This window comes from Hesperophylax consimilis, chromosome 22 (assembly GCF_061612785.1).
Source record: "Hesperophylax consimilis isolate HC1 chromosome 22, BYU_Hcon_1.0, whole genome shotgun sequence".
NCBI lineage: Eukaryota > Metazoa > Arthropoda > Insecta > Trichoptera > Limnephilidae > Hesperophylax > Hesperophylax consimilis.
In genome coordinates, this window is record NC_142857.1 from 2,794,415 (window position 1) to 2,816,821 (window position 22,407).

Sequence of the window (22,407 nt, forward strand, 5' to 3'; positions counted from 1 at the left end):
ATCATAACCGGGCGATTTTCCAGCTTTCATGCGTTTTACAGCTGTTTTGACCATATCTTTCGTAACGATTATGTTTCCGTCCTCATCTTCGCATGGCTTTTCTAAGATGGTGGATTTGTTTTATTCCGATATTTTTGAAAAGTTGGTTATGAAAATATTAGCAATCTTTTCTGCGTCCGATTCTCCTTCAATATGGGTGGATATCTGTGCTTTAGCTTTTAAAACGTTGCCTGTTTTTTGCCAAAATTCTTTAAAGTCTTTGTTCTCAATTGCACCTGATATTTTGTCCATTTTTATTTGTTCCGCTGTTTTTTGACATTTTCTTGATTCATATTTAAATTTTTTTATCAGTATTTTTCTATTTTCTGCCAAGGGACCCGACCGGGGTTTTCCATTTTCAATCCATTTCATAAGTGCATTTCGTGATCCTTCATAATGAATCGATACATTGTCGTTCCATCCAGGAATATGTTTGGATGTGGTTTTATTATGTTTGCGCCAACTTTCAAAGACGTTTTTAGCGGCAGTACTTAGTGACTCTACAATCCTCCCATATAGTTCGTCTATGGCATCTTTATGAAACATATTTTTGCATCCTGACTTTTTACAGAGTTCGACCCCGCTGCTGCATTTAATTCGGTTTGTTAAAAATGATGCAGTTGCAGAATAGGACATGATCTACGAAGTATTATGTGCTCTCCATTTTACTGGATCTAAAGCCATCGGGGAAATTTCCTCCGTTGCGGTTATACCTGTTGTTTCTAAACAAATTGACATGGGCCGGTGATCTGTCCAGTCAACATCGTACTTTACCGAAATATTTTTTGTCATCTTTTGAATTGTGGCCGTCCCTATACAGTGATCTAACCAGCTTGTTGTGTTATGTGCATCACTAACATATGTGTAAGAATTTTCTGGCATTTTTTCAATATCGATGCAGTGATATTTGTTTTCTTTGCAGAATGATAATAAATCTTTCCCAAACAATGTTCTTGGATCGGCATTAAAATCACCCATAATAAGGCAGTTCGTATATTGTTTATCTTCAATAAGTGAATGCAGGTTTGCCAGGCATCTTGAAAATTCGGGTATGTTATCATTGTAGAAAGTTGGCATGTAAACTGTGAGAATGCACAACAATCCTTTATCCAGTTTTATTTCTATTCCCGATAACCTATTGTCATTGCAGTCGATAGCCTTGGCCCTTATTGCGCTCCGCCACAATACGCCCGTCCCACCGTAAGGACGCCCTCTAAGTATGCCGGTAGATGTATCTATGGCAGATGTGCCCAAGCTTGAAAATTTTGGGTGTATTTCTGAAAGATAATTTATGTCAGTGGGTAATAGCCATGTTTCTTGTAATAAAATGACATCATATTCTTCACATATTTCGTGAATAAATTTCACTGTCCTTCTCACTGATCTGCAATTGATAGTAATAATTTTAAGAGGATCCATTATGTGTATTGTTTGAAATTTTGTCTGTGCTGTGATTTCTTTCTTTAAAGATTCGGTACACTATTCCTTTGGGCCAGAAAATATTTCTCCATAAAAATACTGATTTTCTGCGCGAGGGTTGTTATTTTGAATGTTTTAAACGGGGTCGGTTTGAATGGTTTGAGCCATTCTACGTCTATAAAAGATTGGTTCTTGGAAGTAACATAGTTTTTGAGGTCATCAGCACTCGTTGGGAGCTAATAAGGAGCGACAAAACAAGATGACTTAATTAGTAAATCTATGGAAAATTGTTAGAAGACAATGTATTGTGTAGTTTCTGTGTCGGTCTCTGCGTTTTTTACCTCTTACAATATGCGTCCCTTTAAGACCCTGAAGTCCCGAAAACCCTTCTGAATATAAGGAAAGGCGTTCCTCTAATTAAATCTCACTCAAGGAGATAGGTGGAAATTTGAGTGGCAATCAAGTGTCAAAGAAATGCCCATCTCGTGCACGACCCCACTGAGAGACAGCCTGGATTCTCACTGCCTCGTAAACACTTATCCGCCATCAATAGGACAAACTACTCCCACAGTTGTTGTGCCCACATGATGCATGGATGGGGCCTTAAAGAGTCGGCGATGTGTGAATGCGGTGTGGTGGAGACCACCAAACATGTGGTCAACGAATTCCCGTTAGATTCATTCCCCGGTGTGATTGATGAGGTCTACAGAACGATGCCAGAGGCCCTGACTCCAATCCCACCACCACATGAAAAAAAAGATGACACCTTCATTTTCTCAACAAGACCCCCCACACAGCAACTCCAAAAGTAATAGGCCCCGAGGATAATTGTTTACCTCAGTACCTCATGTCTTAAAATAGTAGGGAAGACGAGACATAATAATTATCATGGTATTGAAACCTCCATGACTGGCACGAGTACAAATCTTCGTACAAATCTGCGTGACTTATTCCTGGCTGTAGATCTCAATGATGATAATCAACTTCCAATTTTAACTTAGAAATATATAAATCTATTTTTCATGCCAACTACTAAACCATCCGCCAATTTCCCACAAGGATATACATAGCTGCCAAACAAGTCTCTCTTCCTGCTTGATTCAGATTCATACATCGTTCCATACATACCTATCTTTTATACCGATCATTTACACGATCTGACTCAATTAATTGTTAATTTTGAAAGTGCCACCTTTCTCGAGCGCCCGCAATTTCTTTTTTCATTCGCTAATAATATAAATGCACTTATTATGTTTCATCCTCTGACTCAGATAAAAGATCCAGGAGTCATTTTAGACGGTCTAATTTCAATTTTTCATCATCATTTAAATGACTTATGCAGTAGAAAATATAAAGTGCTGGAATTTGTCATTCGCAATTTTCACTCATTCCATAACCTACTAACATTAAGACTCCTTTACAACTAACTGGTACCAATAAGAACAACGAACATTCACTTATCTTGTACCATCTATTTCTAATACGATGCCATTGGATGTAAAAAGTGGATCAACGTGCACCACTGCACTATTTATTTTTGGAATAAATTAGTGATTGAAATCTCAAATTGTAATATTTAACTATTGAAGACAATCGCATTCTTAAACCATAATTTGAAACCGAAAAATTTGAAAAAAAATATGTATATAAATCTCGCATCTCGGACATGAAGCCAGGATCAACAATGAGTACTCGTTGTTCGAGTGGAAATACGTTTGGCGTATGTAAGTATGTACAGTCGACGAGACTCAAGAATAATAATGTCGACTGTCGAATTGGAGAATCGATACCTTCGCCTTGCCAACTTTAGTGAGAATAGAAGCAAATATACGGCACACAAAAGAAGACAACGAGTCACGAAGCTGACCGAAAGAAGCGTCGTCCCGTCTTGTCACGCTTGCTACACAAGAATTGGTTTTACCCCCTTAGGCGCACCAAAGAATGTTTCACATCAATAAAATGTATATAGCACCATCATATTCTGCTGACACACCTATTTATGTTAATTCACTCTTATTAGTACAAAAAAATATTTGGCATTAAAAACACCATGTTATTCAATTGTGAGATCGAATAATGCTAAAAATGATTAAATTAATAAGCATTAAAAATCACGACCTTGAGATCTTAAGAATAACTACATCAAGATGCATAGACATGAATAAATCAAATTTGAAAGTGGTGAAGCAACAATAAGTATGTATAATATTAGTGCGGGGAATTGGTGTATTTTTGGAGCCACCCTTTCCCCTTCCAAGATGATCTCGAAGGCTTCAGAGGAGTATAAAGGCATTGCGGCGTCTCCCCTCACAACACAAGCAGTTTTCCTCTCAGAAAAGGCTCATACAAGACAATCATGAACGCTCTGGTGAGTCACCCATCATTCTATTGTTTTCCGCTATTGGAAGTTTTTTAAAGTGATCGCGAGATTTGTTGAAAACAAGTTGTTTCTTTCGGTAGTGCAATGTTGATTATTGAACAGGATATAAATTGTTTTCATCAGACAATTAAATCTTAATGTGGCGTATTAAATTCAGGATTTATTTGAATAATTCTCAAAATAATAATAACTCTCCTTTTAACTGCAATTTAAAATTGCCTGTGTACCTATTAACTAGTTTTGACTAAAACTATTGATATTTCTGACAAAAAAATGTGCTACATTTGGAATATTTTATAGTTTGGTATTGTGACAGTATTTATATTTTGATGAGATTACATTGTTTGTATTTTATTGGTTAAAATATGATATACATTGATATAAATAACAGTTATAATCCAGAAATTAGTACTTTGATGACTTTACTCCGTTTGTTTAAGTTGTTCCACTAATAAAAAATGCTGTTTATTTAAAAGAAGATACTTACATTTAAAAAAATAATAATATATTTATTTTCTTAGGAGAACGTATACTTAAAATAGGCTTATTTTTGTTGTATTTTACTAAAGAAATATTATGTTATTATCAACTTGTTTGAATCGTAGTGATTGAATTTTTAACTGTAACCAGTAATTAAAAAACATAAATATGGTAATTTTCTTAATAAAATTTATAAGTATGTAGCATGTATTTTTTATTGACCCCTCAGGCCTCTGACATATTAACCGTTATATTTCTCAAAGACGCTGTCAGCCTGTCGGAGAATGTGTTTGTATTTCTACTTTGCAATAAAATTCAATCAAATGGAATATCTCTGAATGTATCCCAACAATAAAAGCTGTTTTCAAAAAGTGATAAAAAACGCTTTCTTATTTTATTGTTAGAAAAGTAAATATAATTATTGATACATCAAAATTTAGAATTAAACCTGTTTTAGTCTAAACACTAAACTAAAATAATAATAAAAATACTCGTTTTATTAGATGAGTGTATTATACACATTACTATCACCTCACTTTTATTAGATGCATGTATTATAAACATTACTATCACCTCACTTTTATTAGATGCATGTATTATAAACATTACTATTACCTCACTTTTATTAGATGAATGTATAATAAACATTACTATCACCTCACTTTTATTAGATGCATGTATTATAAACATTACTATCACCTCACTTTTATTAGATGCATGTATTATAAACATTACTATCACCTCACTTTTATTAGATGCATGTATTATAAACATTACTATCACCTCACTTTTATTAGATGAATGTATTATAAACATTACAGTCACCTCACTTTTATGCTATTTTATATAAAAATAATGAATAAAAAATTTCTTAAAGTTTCATAAATTTTTCTCAAATTTCGATCGGAACTATTAGTTTCAAAGAGGTGTACATTTAAATTCGTTTGCAGATAATTTTTATACATATTTGAATATAAATGATGTTTTTTCCCTTTATAACGCCATTTAAATCATATTTCTCATCATGATAGGAAGGGAGATACAACGATTTCTATGACACTATATAAGTTGTTCCCGAAAGAGAACATATTGACTTAACGGAAAACACATTTTGTTCCCAAAACTGAAAAAAAATGCCTGAAGGTTTAAGGAAGTTAGTTTTGAAACTTTTGATCAGTGAGTCATAGTGGTATTTTGAATTTTCATTGGTTTTCAGCTTGAAACGAAATATTTACGACTTTTCGAAATTCGTGTTTTTTAAATGTTCTATTTATTTATATAGTGCGAGCATAAGTCAAGGAATCAATAGTTTTTATAAGCTTTGAACATAAACTTTAAATATCCAAACAAACGTGTTTTTTCTATTCTGGTCAACGTAACTAATCACAATCGGAAATTCCCACGGTGTAACCTTTATTGGGAAAGGTTATCTGATGCCTTCATTGATTTACGGACCTGTTCAAACAAATAACGTTGTACGAATATAAGCTGCAATTAAATTAGTAATGGATCAAATTAGTTATATTCACCAATATTACTTCGTTCTAACCTCAATATTATTAATGGTTTGACCGGTTTCGGAAATCCAGGATAAAAACAAGATTTAATTAAATTTTTTAATTGCAGCCAAAATATAATTTTGAATTTTAAATACAAAAATTACGTAAAATAATTAGGTCTCAATGGCCGAGTGGTTAGGGGCAGGGCAACGCCAGAAAGTTAAAAATCCTTGGTTCGATTGCCAGTTGAGATATAGTTAACTTTTTATTTTTATTTTTAACGTTTTATTATTAAATTTATTTGAAATGTTGACAGGTTTTGAAAGCACTTTTTCTTAGGAAAGACAAAGGTTTAAAATTTAAATAAATTAATAAATTTATCTGTTAATGTAGAGCCACCATATACTATTGTTTTTGCTTTGAACTCGAAGCATATTTCATACTTAAACGAATTGCGTTAAAATCCAGTATCTTTGTTAACCAAACGTCTGTTGGCGTTTGCGTCCGACGGGAATAAAACCGTCACCAATCGATCAAAACGTTAAATCTCAATACAATAGTTACAAAATTTCACGGTAATCTGACCAATTAACGCGCGTCGATCGATAATAATATAAAGCAAATTCAATTCACTGCCGGTAGAAGCATAAAACCCATGGGAACAATTGCGAGTAACGAATTCATGGAAAACGTTGTATCCTATTTGTGAAAAAAATATACAAATGCCATTAAAGTCCGAGTTGTTTTTAAACTTTTGCTAGAATGGCTGCGGGCCGAGTCGCAGTCACGCGTTTTACTTATTAAGGTTTCGATACAAAGGTCTAAGATCAAAATTACTATGTAGTGAAATGTTTGCTGCATAGATCAAGGATGGGCATTTAGTATTTGAACTGCACTGAGACTGTTGTTAGTTATAAGAATACATTTTCATTCAATAATAGGATTCAACTGATTTTCTATAATTCGCGAGTGTGTCCCGCTGTTGGGTTTAGTAACCAGTTGTTTTTTCTAGCCTGTAAATAATAGTCCCTGGGTATATCTCTTTACTTTGCCAAAAGGGGCTATTCGTATGATAGTTTCCTTTATTTTAACTGACTGTTTGTATATTCTTGTCATGATATCAGGTGGAATTATTGTGCTCTGTCGGTTTTTAAATATAAGATCACAGCCTGAAGCATACAAGCAAGCTAAGTAATCAACAGCCTCTTTGTTGACTTTTTGCTTCCTGTCGCTATTTCCAAAATGAATTCTTTTGAGATTCTGTGGGAACTTTAATACCGTTTGTGTGCAAATATTATTAAAATTACGCACTGGTTCACATGTGCTGGAATCGGATCATGATGATAAAACATGTTGAAGTAGTCGTAGGAGTCGTCTTTTAGCGTTGTATTTTAAATAGCTCCTGGTTTATTGTCTAAAATACATTTATAACATGTTTTGTTTATTTTCAACAGTTTATCGCAACTTTACTGTGCCTGGGAGCTGTCGCCTCCGCAGGATGGGCAGGACATGAAGATGGCCAGTGGAAGGGAGAGGGCTTGGCTGAGAGCCAGGATCATGGACAGTACGACCATGGAAACGGTGCGTTCGGAGTCTCCGTCTACGGTGGTCACTATGGAGGAGCCCCCGCCCACTACGCCGGAGCCAACTACGCCGGAGCTAACTACGCCGGATCTTACGCTCATGGAGCCGCTCCTCTGGGGCATGACGGCAACGTCATCGATACCCCCGAAGTAGCTCACGCCAAGGCCGCCCACTTCGCCGCTAAGGCCTCTGCCGCCCATGGGGCTCATGGTGCTTACTCCCACGGAGGTCTTGCAGCCCCTGGATACGGTGCTTATGCCGCTCCTGCTCTCCATGGCGCTTATGGCGGATACGCTAACGGTGCTCACGCTGTCCCCGCTCTCCAGGGCGCTTATGGCGGATATGCTAACGGTGCTTACGCTGCCCCCGCTCTCCAGGGCGCTTATGGCGGACACGCCAACGGCGCTTACGGTGCCCCTGCTCTTCATAGTGCTTATGGAGGATACTCCAACGGTGCTTATGCTAATGGTGGATACGGACATGGTGCTCATGGAGCCGCTCCCCTTGGACATGATGGAAACGTAATTGATACCCCTGAAGTAGCTCACGCTAAGGCAGCCCACTTCGCGGCTAAGGCCTCCGCTGCTAATGGTGCTCATGGAGGTTACGGATCTCACGGTGCTTATGGATCTAACGGGGCTTATGGTGCCCTTTCCTACGGAGCTCCTTCTTCTTACGGAGGTTATGGACACGGTGCTTACGCTCATGGTGGAGCCCCCATCGGTCAAGACGGTCAGGTCGTAGACACCCCTGAAGTAGCCCACGCCAAGGCTGCTCACTTCGCCGCCAAAGCTGCTGCATCCCATGGATCTCACGGACATTACGGACATGGACAGTGGTAATTCCATCAACTGCCTCGCCATTGTGTTGTGATAACCCTGCGTCACTATTATATTGTAGTTGTAAAGATCTATGTAAATATTCATTTTTATACCAACCCCCATATAATATAATAAAATCCTATCCCGTTCTCCGCCAATCCTTTCCCATGAAACAGTTATATAAATATTTATTTATTATATTGTATTCCTTACCTCTGTCCTGTAAATAAATATGTAGGTTTTTATATCGACATTACATTAACTTCAACATCGCAAATAAAGCAAACGAAATAAATCGAATGAATAAAATACGTTTTTTTACTGTAACAAATTCCCCAAGGTTAACTTTTACTAAAGATCATTATCATTGGAACTCATTGCGTGTCTGGTACTATTAAATTTATTGCATGTCTACTTGTGTGTGAATCATTATTATTCCGATGAAATAATCAGATTATGAATAAATGTTTGTAGGCTAACTGAGTGAGTGCTTCTTGTTAATACCTTTAACAGGAAAATAGAAAATGAAAACTCTGAATACTAATATCTTTTAAAAGTTTTTTTTTGTCATATTTAAAATTTTTAATTTTTTTAATTTTTGTTTGTTTTAAAAAAAAAATTTTATTGGAAATACGCACTTATACTTTTTTATTTAAAGCTTTAATTCATATTTACATAATAATCGTTTTCATGTATTTATCTTATTTATTGATTATCTGTTTATACTACCGGTATCTCCCAGGTGAAAGACCACTATTCAGAATTGTAACGTTGCTTGAATTGGCTTTAGCCATCTTTGGTGACGAGATCTGAATAGCCAGGTGCTTTCCTTTTCCTTGTTCTCTTTCCATTCTCCCCCACTACTTTGAGCTTAACAACATTCCCAAAATCGGAGGTGACTTAGTTTTGCTGGCTTCAGACGGTTGGGAGCAGTTAGGACTATTGTGCACATTAAAAAATAAAGATTTCAATATTTAAAAAAAATATATTCAAATCTTAAAAATTGAGGCACAGAAATGCTCACCAAAAACTTCTATCAGTGTCCCTTTGCAATTTTTAATTGAATTCCCTTAAAAATTGTTTACTCAATTTTTTTTTGTTTCTAAATAGGAAAAAATATGAAATTGTATCTAGATTTACTATTTAAAACATATAATCTTCTTATTCTGGTACCATTTTCTATTAGAGGTTGTCTATCGTCTTGGTGATCTTCACACTGCAGGTTAAAGTCTAGAACAACTCTGCGGAACTGCATTCGTACCAGTTTTCAAATCTGTTATCTTGTCGTTCATCATAAAATAGACTTTGGTGGTTCGCTACGTTTGTTAATTTAGTGCTCAAGTTCATTGGGTGAGGTGTGTTCAGGATTCGCCTGCCCACCATCTGCGTGAGGTGCCTGATCTGGAGAGGCTGGTTTGGGGCTACCCTTTGACCTCTCCTGGTCCCATCTATCAATATATTCGTTCGTCCGTCACTCCTAGAAATACTGGTTCATATCGTTTTTCTTTCCAGAACTTTTTCTTCTCCCTTTACTTAAAAACGACCACCCCAACAGCATCCCTAAAGATGACATAGGCCACGAGGGAAATTATTTTCCTCAAGACCTCCTGTTTAAAATAAAAAAAATATTGTAAAAAAAGGTCCAGATTTTAAGTATTTTTCTCTGTTTTCCATATATTGTAATTTTTCATAAGTTTTCCTACCTGTTAACAGTGGTTATAGTATGACGTAACCGGTTTCGCTCTGGTGAATATCCTAAAAGAATGCAAGGCCGACGCAAGTGTAATGAACGCGCCTAAAAAATATATTTTTTGAGAAAAAATTTAAATGTATTTCCATACTAATTTCGGTTGCTGGTGCGTGAAGTGAAATATTCCCGCGTGAAATTATTTACGTTCAATGAACTCAAATTTGCTTTGAATTTAAGTAAAATTTTCAAAATTGGAATCAGTTGTGTGAAGAATCCAGACAGTCGATAAAGTAACCTTTACATACCAATTATATAATATTTTAGCAGAAAATTATTTTAATAAGATTGCGTTTTGAAAATTGTAATTATAATATCCGGTGCTTTTTTACGGGCCTGCGCTATAATTCTTATATAATCAGTACATTATTACTAAAAAAAAAATGACGTGGCCGTTATCAAAATATCACTCGGCTGTTCCAAATTAAATTTGATTTTTTTTAAATTATATTTTATTTATTTATTGCGCTAATTAAAAAAATAAAACTGATCAAAACAAGGCGTTTTATTTATAATAACAACAATATGTGTGTAAGGAGTGAATGAACGAAAAATGTTGTATTTTCTTTAAACCCTTGTGAAGAATAGGCTTGACACCTTCAAATTTTCAGGCTATCAAATTAATGAGGGATTAACGAAGGTTAACGCAATTTTTTAAATTTGTTTACATTTCTAAATTGGAAATATCTCCAGTGGTGACTGCAAAGTTAAGTCTGTCAAATTGTAAAATATTAAATTATTTATCACATTATGAAGAAATTTTACTTTCGAGATCACTGGTTAACACAATAACGACCTGGTAATTCTCTATACCTTTAATGACAGCGACCGTCACATTGACGGCTGATCACATGTCAGTGAAATTTTTGGTATAATGCAAAAAAAAAACAATAAGATTGAAATTCCTTGCTTTATTTAATTAGGTACACATTTGGTAGAGTAAAATCAACAAAAACACAAGCTAAACGAATATTTGGTGACATGAGATACAATACTAACAAACGACAACAAAAGACAATGACCAATCAAGACTGATCGAGTTCGAATGATTTGCGATACTTGAAGAGACAGACAGATTAGTACTAAAATTTCTCGAGGTGGAATGGGTATGTGGTATGGAGTTTCATTGCCGCCGTCACATTGACGGCGTCGGTCTTTATGGATAGAAATCATCATATTTTAGTAAATCACATATGTTCCTGTTTTTGCCACTATAGTCGTTAAATCAACTATGAAATGTAAAAAAAATCAAATGAATACAATAAACTGTAAGCAAAATATCTTCACATTACATTTGACAGCCGTCAAAATGACGGCTACGGTCTTTCTAGTGTTGAGATACAAGACATAGAAAATACACGGTAGATAGAATGTAAACAATGCCATGAAATAAATGTTAACACCGATTATTTGATTATGTTGCGAGTCAACATTGAAAGGTTTTATCAAGTTTAGAATAAATTAATCAAATTTCAAGCTCTGATTGTCATTTGGTTGGATTAGATAAAGGCGTCAATAAACATTAAAGTTGTTGTACGTGGTTTTCACTGTCAATGAATCTTTAAATTATACATTTCACTTAATTAATATAGTTTGTGATATTTAAAAATGCATTTTTTTTTTATTTCTTGCTAGAGCAATCCCGATGAGTTACAAAACTCATTTTAGGATGAGAGGAACTTACAATACATAGGTGGGAGTTAATAGGCACATTTTTAAATTGGTATTTTGATATCAAACTTATAAGTTTTACATACGAAACAGTACAAAAATAGAAAAAGGGAGGTTAAGTAGAACCAAGTAGAATAAACAAAAAAGGCAACAGAAAGGGATATACACATAAGCACAAAGCCAAGGCAGGAATTTACAAGAAGGTATTACAATATACCCACTAATATATTGGTAAAAATAGATTATGCTCGATTACAAATACAGGGGAAAGAAGAGAAAAAGAAACAAGACAAAATACAACACGACAAGAATTACGTATTTTCGTTTTTATATGTATTTAAAAAATATTCTTTTAAAGCATTACTTTAATTATTTTTATATGCCAGCTGTTTTTATACATATCTGGAAGAGAGTTATAGAGTGTGTAGGCAATATAACCATATACCGGACACCCTGTATATCATAGTCATCATAGGTAGGTACTATGTAAAACTTTATCGGACTGTCAAGCAGTGTCGCACATTATTATTATACACGTGATTCTCCCATTTATTACTTTTGTTTCCTTTTCATATTATAAAATAGTATTTATTTTATTCTTTTCATTTTTTAATACTATATACCTTTCTAATTTTTTTATTTTTTTTATTTTTTACAAACTCTTATTGCCTTTCAGACATTTTATAAGCACTTCATTCTTGCTTATACTACTTTATTGTATATTATTACATATAATTTCTTACTTTGACTTAATACTATACTACAGATTGCTACTTATATTTTTTTATATCTCTTTTTTTCATACTTTTAACCTTACTACTATTTACTGATTATACCATTATACTTAGATTTATATTGTTGCATTCCTTATGTTGCTGTACTATTCTCTGTAATTTAGTATGTGAATGGCACATGTTGTGCCGTATATGTGAAAATAAATAAATAAATATAGTTAATAGATTTTATCTCATATTTTGTAGTGTGTGTTAGAGGAATGCGGATGTTATTGTTATTACGATTATTATATATGTTCAAAAATATGGTTTTAAAACCTTACTTTGAATTTTTGGTATGTGCTGGCTATTTTTATACATATCTGGAAGAGAGTTAGATAGTGTGTATTTAAAATAATACATAGTATATTTGCGGCACGTTCATGATTGAGAATTGAAACATTGCTTGAAATGGCTTTGGCCGTGTTTGGTGACCAGACCTCAATAGCCAGGTATTTCCCAACCTTCTCTTTCCCATCCCAAATACCTTCAGCCTAACAAGATGCCCCATTTGGGGATGCCGAGTCTCACTAGCCGCAGACGGTTGGGACTTTTGCGCAGTAAGTACTAACATTAAAAATATGTCTCAGTTAAATTGTAGTAAATTTGTTTTAAATTCCAACACCTGAAATGTTGAAAACGCCAAATATTAGATTACGTGCATTTTCCGTTAAACAATAATCGTTTATGTTTCTCAAGAGACAGATATAAAATGATTATTGTATTGTTGTACGCAAAGCATGTTTGTTGTAATCGCCTGAGTTTAGTAAGAGGACCTTCATAAGTCAATGGTATGCGTGATGGAAAGGTTTTGAAGTTGTGATTTCGTATTGGAAAATGTATTAAGATTGTAAGGTTTATATTGCCGACAATGATCGATAATAATGATAAACTTTTTACACAGTATCACAAAGTAGTAGAGGTTTAATAGTGTGCTTTATTTAATAGAAAGTTGAAAATAAATATATTCGTAAGTTTCGTTGCTAACTAATAATAATAATATCATATGACAGGATCCCTAGTGTTGTCAGACACATTAAAAAATATATAAACCCAACTTATATAAATACCTAATAATAATAATAGTGTTTTTTTACATACATTTTATTTATTTATTTTCTGAAGATCGAGAGTTTACATTTTATCAGTTTGTGTGAAAAATAAATCTTAATATGGATTTCCTCCTGGTGACTTTTTTTTTGCATTAACACCACACAAGAGGGCCTGTGTCATCTCTGGGAATGTTGTGTGGAGGGTGTTTTCGAGGAGAGAAAGGAGTGAAAACGGGTCTTGAAGAGATCAATGTTGTAGGAGGGAGGAAAATCGTTTCACAGCCAAGCTGTTGAACTCAAGAACAAGTTGTAGAATCGACCCGTTCTCAGGGGACAAATGTCAACCATATACATATGTTGAGAGCGCGTTTGTCGTGTTTTCGATTATGCACCGATGCCGAAAGGATCAATGACGCTCGGAGCAACTTTCATTGTAATACCGGCAGAACAGGGACATCATACTTACCTGACGCCTGTGCTCTTAGGATTGCAATCCTCTTGTTAAGAGAGGAGAATCTATTAAACGAACCGGTCGTTTCTGCATAGAGTCAGTGGTTTTTCAGGTATTTTGAGACCCCAGACCAGAGATGACTGCCAAATTCAAAAGTGGGGCGCACTTGCAATTTGTACAGGGTCAGCAGTTGTGTTCTATTAAAGTATCTGCGGGTCCTGTACTACAGTACGCCCAGCTGCTGAGAGGCTATATTGACTCTGGCCCGATGGAGCCCACGTGACTTAGAGTTACAGCAAGCATATCAATGGAAGGTATCTTCGGAAGATTGTTATCGTTTGAAAAACTCAGCCACTTTCATGTTACTATTGAATAATATGATATTTGAAAATTAATAAATCGAATTTATCGTTGTTTTGTATGTACGTGCCCACACGGGCCAGTGGTTTTGCCTTAGGCAACTATGGACATTAATACAGACCTATAGAAATGGTCTGAAAATGGAATAGAATGTTTGTGAACCAACGAGTAACGCGATAGTCCCTTCTTGCGTGCTGGAATAATAATAAACTCGGCCTTTGTTTATTTACTGCTCTGCAATTGAAAATATGTATTACAAATTTTTAGCGTTGGTATCACTCGCTTAATTTATTAACTGAAAGTTGAAAGAAGATTTAGGTATTTTTTAATTTTTTTATAGTGAATACCTCACAAGAGTCCCAACTGCTCCCGTCTGGAGCCAGTGAGACTATGGCATCCCCAATTGGGGGATGTTGTGAGGCTGAAGGTAAGTAGGGAAGGGAAAGAGGAAGGGGGGAAGTACCTGGCTATTCAGATCTAGTCACTAAACACGGCTAAAGCCATTTGGAGCAACGTTTTCAATTCTGAATGGTGGTCTTACACCAGGGCGATACTGGTAGTATCTTCCACTCTGGAACGTGCCGCAAATATACTATATATTATTTTTAATTAATTAATTGTGAAATAACACAAATTAATCAAATAAAATTTATTTGCGCACGCCGGGTTCGAACCCGCGACCTTCGGAATGGCAGTCCAATGCGTTACCACTGGACTATGCCGGCCGTCAGGTAACAGGGCAATAAAATATATATCGCGTTGATAATTATTTCAAGATATTCGAATAGAAGTTTAGACATCTTGTTTGCAATTTAGAATATCGTTAACTAAAAAGTCAGAAAAAAAAGATGTCCTTTTTAAATATATCAATTTTTTCTTTTTTGTTTTCGATAATGAAGTAATACAAATCATGGATGTGGAAATTAAACTACTTTATGAGATCCGAACGGGCTGAAACACGGCAGAAAGACTCCTTGTTGAATGCGTTCTGTCATTTTAGTGGAAACCACGCGCACACATACGTATAAATGTCGGTCCTACCTACGTCAGTAGAGTTGTTGACTCCAGCTCCTGGGTTGGAAGGTTCAATTTTCAGCCAATTTATTTTTATTAATTAATGAGATGATTTTAATTTTAATATTTTTTATTGTTGTTAATTTATAAACATGAAACTTACACTCTTTTTAGTTACGTTCATAATCAAGTATCTCTATGTTTTATATTAAGATTTTTTTTTTACAAAGAAAGACAAACATTCCCGGGTTACGAATAACCAGACGATATTTGAAAATCTCCTATTACCACCACACTAAACTGAAAATGTTGCTTGTGTTGTGATGAAGGACTTAGCCAGCCGAGGAATTGAACACACTACGCCAGGGTGGGACCCAAACGCGATGTCAACTCAGCCACCGACCGTCATTATTTTAAATACCATAAATATTATACACGTTGTCTATAAAAGTATTGGTAACAAGTAAAATACTGGTGAATCTACAACCGACAAATAACTTTTATAACACTTGGACGCATTACAGTATATTTTTTTACTGTTATTTTTTTAGCTGTTGCTGATTTTTTTTAGATAATCGATATTAAAATTTAAACTTGTGCTCAATTTACTCGAAAAAGAAATTTCAAATTAAAAAAGTTTTTATTCAACATCGCATTTAAGTGTGATGTAGATTCACTAGTTTCCCGATTTTACCGCTAATTTCTAGACACTCTGTATATGGAACTATTGTTAATATCTGGTTACTATTATTACTTTTAATAGAATAGAAATAATATTGGGTGAAATTGAATTATCAGCCTAATTTTTAAATAAACTTTTTTTAGGGAGCTGATTTTATATCTGTATTTCTCGTCCGTTCTTCTCGACATTTTTATAATTCTTTCAAAATTACCATACCTCATGTATCTAAGGTTTTTTCATCCACATTTTATGGGAATGGAAAATACTCTCATCTCTTCCCCCTGGTGAAAAACCACCAATTAGGTAGGTAAACATAGCTTGAAATTGCTTTAGCCTTGTTTTTTTTTTAACAGAACTGAATATCCAGGTACTTTCCAACCTTCTTCTTTCCCATCCCTATCCCCATCCAACTGCCTTCAGCTTCAAACAATATTGGGGATAATATAATCTCACTGGCTCCAGATGGATGGGAGCAGTAGGGACACTTTCTACTTCCCATTGTCCTATCTCTCTCTCCGCTACGCACAACCTAATAACATATCCGTTATATTGTCGTATAACTCCACTTCTAAGGGATCGTTGTCACTTTCTGATGCCCTGAAAAAATAGAGTTTAAGATCTGCTTAATGACCTTCAAAGCATTGCAAGGAATGGCGCTAGGCGCCAGCCAATATATCGGAACTATGTGTTTGACAAAATTTAAACAATAGACAGCTTACTCTAAGGTCAGAAGATATAGATGTTAGTAATGGTCTAATCGAACTTTCTAGGTCAAATCGAGCCGTATACTATGATCGCTTTTTTCGTGTAACAAGCCCGCTCATCTGGAATAGACTACCATCAGCTCTTACAAATCTCCAGAATTTGGCTGAATTTATGCAGGCTTTAAAAATCAAATTATTTAAATAAATCCTACCATTCATAAATCTTAACTTCTTTTCAATATTTTATCAATAGCCATTTTCTAAAATTTCCGGTAATTGTTTGGTTTTGGTTGCCTCGTTATTATACCTTTAAAATGTCTGCTCAGAAGATTCTCATTTTTGAGCACAAACTGCCTCCTGTTTTATATTATGTTTTAGTTTTAATATCCTTGTTTTGTCCTGTCCTGCTGTTATTGTTATTCTAAGTTTTGCCATCACTTTGTATAAACAGTATATTTAGTGTTATTATATTAGATCTGTATTGGTTAAGACACACTGTAGGAATAATTTTAAGAACATGACCACTAATAATAAATTACCATTTTTAACTTTGTTAGAGTAAAGCGCACTTGATGTAAAATGACACTAAACTGCGCTATATAAATGCCATGTTATTATTTTTATTATATCCCAACTGGGGATTCAGTATGTAGTCTCACTGGCTCCAGACGTTTGGGAACAAAATAAATATATCTTAGAGATCCGTCTAGCTCAGAAGATAAAAGGCAAGCGTAGTAAATTAAGTTTTTAAGAGGTCAATAAAATCCTTTCTAACGTCAGTAAAAATATTCGTGCCAAAGATGAAAAAATTATCGACAGAAAACATAGAATTTCAAGATCACGTTTGGCTATTGCACTCCCAATGCAGTACGTTCCTTCCCCTACCACAGGCGAGGCTCCGAGGCTTTCGCCGCGTATAAAGCCTCGCGTTCTCTCCCCTTACGGCACAAGCAGTTTTCCTCTCAGAAAAGGCTCACTCAACAATCAACATGAACGCTCTGGTAAGTTACCACCGTGCAGTCATTTATTTCTAATCCAAAATAAACTATTCGATTGGATCAAATTAGTGAAGTGAAAAGATTTTTTATGGGTCTTTAGTGTTTAATGAGAACGAATTCAAAATCAAAAATAATAACTTATTGTCGATGGATTTTCACATGTTGTCAAGCATACTTGAATTAATTTTTAATTTTATTTTAAATGCTTCTATTTGAATTTCTCTTTTGCTTTTGACAATGAAATTGAAAATTTTGAAATCGGAAATTAACCCACTTCCCGAAATGTAATAGATCTGAAATTCGGCAGATAGCTACAAAATGCGTTGTCGATGACAATGCATTTTATACACAATCTTTGTGGCAATCACGTACACACAGGAAGACATATACGCATGTTTACTGAAATCTAATGACTTTTTAGCTGTTAATATACGAAATAAATGTCGGTTTTACCCGATCAGCATTTAGCGAGGTTGGTAGAGTTGACGACTCCGGTTCCTGGATAGGAAGGTTCAATAGCCATTTTGTTTTATTTTTAAATTTTAACAGAAGTATAATAATTAAAAAACTTTGGTTTTTATAATTTTAAAATTATAGTTCCAAAAAAAAATTATCTATTATTTTAACATTCTCAACATTTGGGCACCATTTCTCTTGTCATGCTGTGCTAGAAAATCTGTTCTACTATGTGGTATCTTGAACGACGTGCTATGTAAAGTGTTTTGTTCTGGATACTTTCTTCTTCTACTCCCATATCATTTAAGTCAAATCACAAAATTTCATTATAATAATTAAAGGTGATATTTTCTACCGGTTCTTTAAAATAACACGTTGAAAGCAGACTAATTTATTTCAAGATACTTTCAAGGGCTCGGTGGAGCATATTTTTGCTAAAACGAAGGATTAAGGGAATTTAAATTAGTTTCAAGATAGTCCAAGATAATAGGGCTCGGTGGACGAGGGTTAAGGCTTTCGACTAGCAATCCAGTGGTCGTGGGTTCAAATCACAAAATAAATTTTTCACAATTGATTTATTAAAAATAATTCGTTGTATACCTACCAGGTCGCAACGGGTTCCAGGGTGGAAAACACTGTCAGTATCGTCATGGTATAAGACCATTATTCAGCATTGAAATGGCTTTAGAAATGTTTGGTGAAACTCAGATCTGATGTGCTCCAGATGGTTGGAAGCCGTTAAGACTCTTGTGCAGAATTATCTTTAAAAAAACATCTTTGTTGATATAAAATGCTTGTTTATGTGGTGTTGCAATAAAGTTTTGGTGTGTCGTGGTACTGGTTCTCCAAGTGGGGAGTAACATACTTGTGAATATGTATTTACAATAAATTGTTTAGATGCTAACTCCACTCTCCAAATGATTAGCAAAAAAACTAACCGATAATTATATCTCTTACAGTTTTTCGCAACTCTAGTGTGTGTCGGAGCCGTAGTATCTGCTAACGGATGGGCTGGACACGGAGCATGGGCGGGCAATGGCGCATGGGCTCATGGAGCCGCCCCCATCGGTCATGATGGTCGTGTGGTAGACACCCCCGAGGTAGCTCATGCCAAGGCTGCTCACTTCGCCGCCAAGGCTGCCGCTTCCCACGGAGCACATGGTGCAGGAATCTACGGACCCGGAGTCTATGGTGCCATCGGAGTTCCCTCCGTGTATGGTGCCCATGGTGCGTACGCTCATGGACCCGCTCCTCTGGCTCATGATGGTGTTGTCGTAGATACCGCCGAGGTTGCCCACGCTAAGATCACCCACGCTTCCGCTGTTGCCCGCCTTTCCCAAGGAATCGCTCATGGTGGTCCAGTGTACGGAGGACTCGCCCATGGAGGCTATGGTGCTGGTTACGGAGCTCCCGCTATCTATGGTGGTCATGGTGCCTGGACTCATGGAGGCGCCCCAATCGGTCATGATGGTCGTGTAGTAGACACCCCTGAGGTCGCCCACGCCAAGGCCGCTCACTTCTCCGCCATCGCCGCTGCTTCTCACGGAGCTCATGGACATTATTAATTCATAACACCCCAGCACCGTGTTGCGAAGACCCTGCGTTAATGTTATTTTAATTTTAATAACGCCATGTGTATATATTATTCATTACTTCCCCCTCTTCATCTTCGTAGTATTTTTCTAACAGAATCACTCATTTTAGTTTGATTTCCTCCCTCTGTGTTTTAAGTTGTTATTTTTATACCTCCAACCTGAAAAAGCAAACGAAATAAATCGAATATAAAAAACTCTCGTTTTTTATTGTTATTTAATAGCGCAAACCTGTAAAAAATTAGATGGTGTAAATTAACAAAAAATCAGTAAAAAAATTGTTGGTCTGAAGTCTCCAACTTTGAGACCAAAAGTTAATCACCTCCAGGAGAAGGCTCGCGCCTGGTTAAGGCCAATTTGGTTAGTTTCATCATATCAATAACTCAAGCGTATCTGATTTCGGAATTCCTGATGCAATTTGATGGAAGCACCCTCCATCCTTGGAGTAAGTATATCAGACCAGCTCCAGTGTCGGAACTCCATAGAAGCCCAAGTAAATCTGGCTTCCAACAGCTGCTAACCTTGTAAAAATCTCAAGTATGCCCAACAATTGAATTCGGAAGCCATCTCTTGGATGGAGCCCACATAATTGGCAAACCTATTTAAAATAACAGTAAGTACAACGAATTATATTAGATCACATGTGCTGTTCCTAAAAGCTAACATATTGACTCAATGAATAAAAGTAGTTTGTTCCCTAAACCGAACAAATTAGCCTGAGAGGTTAAGTGTATAGTTTCACGTGTCTTTGAGATATACACAGTTTGATGATGCAGTATCGTCACAAAATCCAAAGATATATTCCTGTTCCCCTACCACATTAATAAAAAAATATATTAACACGCACACATGAGATTCAAGACCTTAATTTGATCGAAGCAAATCTCTCTTTCAAATGCCACACATCTGCCATTGTCTCCGTCGCTAGAAAAATGATTGGATTTGTTCTTCATAATAAAAGAGCATTTACTAACGCATTACGTAGAAAATATGAAGTATTTCGCAGTATCCTGAAGTATAGCTCCATTATTTGAACCCCTTCTGAACAAAACCATATCCTAGAAATAGAAAAAGTAAAAAAATTGGTTTATGCGTTATCTAAATATTAGAGAATATACGTATTATCCATTTCTATATCCATCCATGTTGTTCTTAACAGGAATCTTTGATTTCATCACTTAAATTATTTTTGAAACTTATTTCAGGAACTATACTCAATCCACTTACACTGAAAGATATTAACTTACACGTGCTTAAAAAGTATACTCGTGAGAGATTCCTTACACATTTTCATGCTCCGAAAGCGAGGACTTCTGCTTATAAGAATGCGCCAATCAATAGAGCAACTTAATTGCGCGTTGATCATCGTTGACATTTTAAACGCAACTTACAAGAATTTCATCAATTATCTTTTGAAATATGTCACAAAATAGTAAAACTGCTCCTATTACCTTTTTACTTACACGTGCCTCAAATTTATGATGTTCTCTGTAATATATTGTGTTTTATGGAGAAATAATGCCAAATGCCTTCGGAAGGCGAAACAGCGGTCATGTAGTAATAATTGAACAACAGAAATTTTTTATAAATATTTACAAATTTAAAAAAAAAATGAATAATAACATTATTCGATGCATAAAAGAAGAACTTAAATTATAATGGTTACTTCAATTCTTCTTGAATTTGAGTTTGTCCTCACTGAAACGATTTTTTTCCTTCGTTTTATATTTAAATATATATCTCAACTCATGAACGTAGTTAATATTATGCATATTTTATTTTTTAAAATTATTACGATAATTTTTTATATTGTCAAAAAAATTCCCGGATAATATTTAGCCCTTCAGTACTTTCAACATATTTGTATTTCAAAAGTTCTAAAATTCTATCAATGCACAGTTATGTGTCACTCCTGTCGATGCATATATCGATGCAATACGGTAATAAACTATGTAACAAGTACAATGGGAAAGCGTAACATAGTTGAGCATTCCGAACAAATCCAATATTGGCCGTGAAAATCATATATTCAATGTTGTTATTTAATTTATTCTTACCTGTACGTACATCAAATCATGTTTGAATACATAACTAGTCAGAATGAAATACTGAATCAAATTTTAAATCATTTGGATATCACACTTTGTTTTTGTCGGCAGTGAAAAATTGTTAGGCTTAGGTTAGGTTCGAAGTTGTCAACATTTACCGATCAATTTGGTTTTACCTGCTGACCACAAGTGGTTGCTCAACTGACCGGGTATATTATTTAGTGAAAAACATTTTATAGCTGACTAAAACCTCAATATTTTGCTGACCATTTAAATGACAGCAAATGGAATTTTTGGTTCGTATTATTTGGGATGAGTTTTACAAATTATGTAATAACTTCATATAATTAACTTTAAAATATTATTTCGTATACAATACATTCTCTATTTAACTTTAAAGAGACCATTTGTTTGTAAATGAAGCCACATATAATATAATAATTACTCTAGATCCTATGTTTCCCTGCACAACAGAAATAAATATATGGGTAATGATTTAGCAACGTGTACTTATTATGATAATAGTGCAAAAAGTAATTAAGGGAAGAAAAGCCAATCTGTTAAATTAATACAACGAAATGAAAAAAAAAGTATTTACTAATACATAAACTAATAGAAAATAATAATTCAATGAGGT

General features: G+C 35.0%; 2 protein-coding genes across 2 annotated transcripts; both read left to right on the plus strand.

Annotated features, from left to right (window-relative positions):
* Window positions 1-3,721: 3,721 nt before the first annotated feature.
* LOC149412631 (uncharacterized) lies at window positions 3,722-8,531 on the plus strand. Its single transcript, XM_089644880.1, has 2 exons — window positions 3,722-3,826; window positions 7,272-8,531. The coding sequence occupies exons 1-2, from the start codon at window positions 3,815-3,817 to the stop codon at window positions 8,241-8,243; spliced, it is 984 nt and encodes a 327-aa protein (XP_089501006.1). The 5' UTR covers window positions 3,722-3,814; the 3' UTR covers window positions 8,244-8,531.
* Window positions 8,532-17,568: 9,037 nt separating this feature from the next.
* LOC149412632 (uncharacterized) lies at window positions 17,569-19,919 on the plus strand. The gene is made up of 2 exons (XM_089644960.1): window positions 17,569-17,677; window positions 19,090-19,919. The coding sequence occupies exons 1-2, from the start codon at window positions 17,666-17,668 to the stop codon at window positions 19,693-19,695; spliced, it is 618 nt and encodes a 205-aa protein (XP_089501086.1). The 5' UTR covers window positions 17,569-17,665; the 3' UTR covers window positions 19,696-19,919.
* Window positions 19,920-22,407: the final 2,488 nt, after the last annotated feature.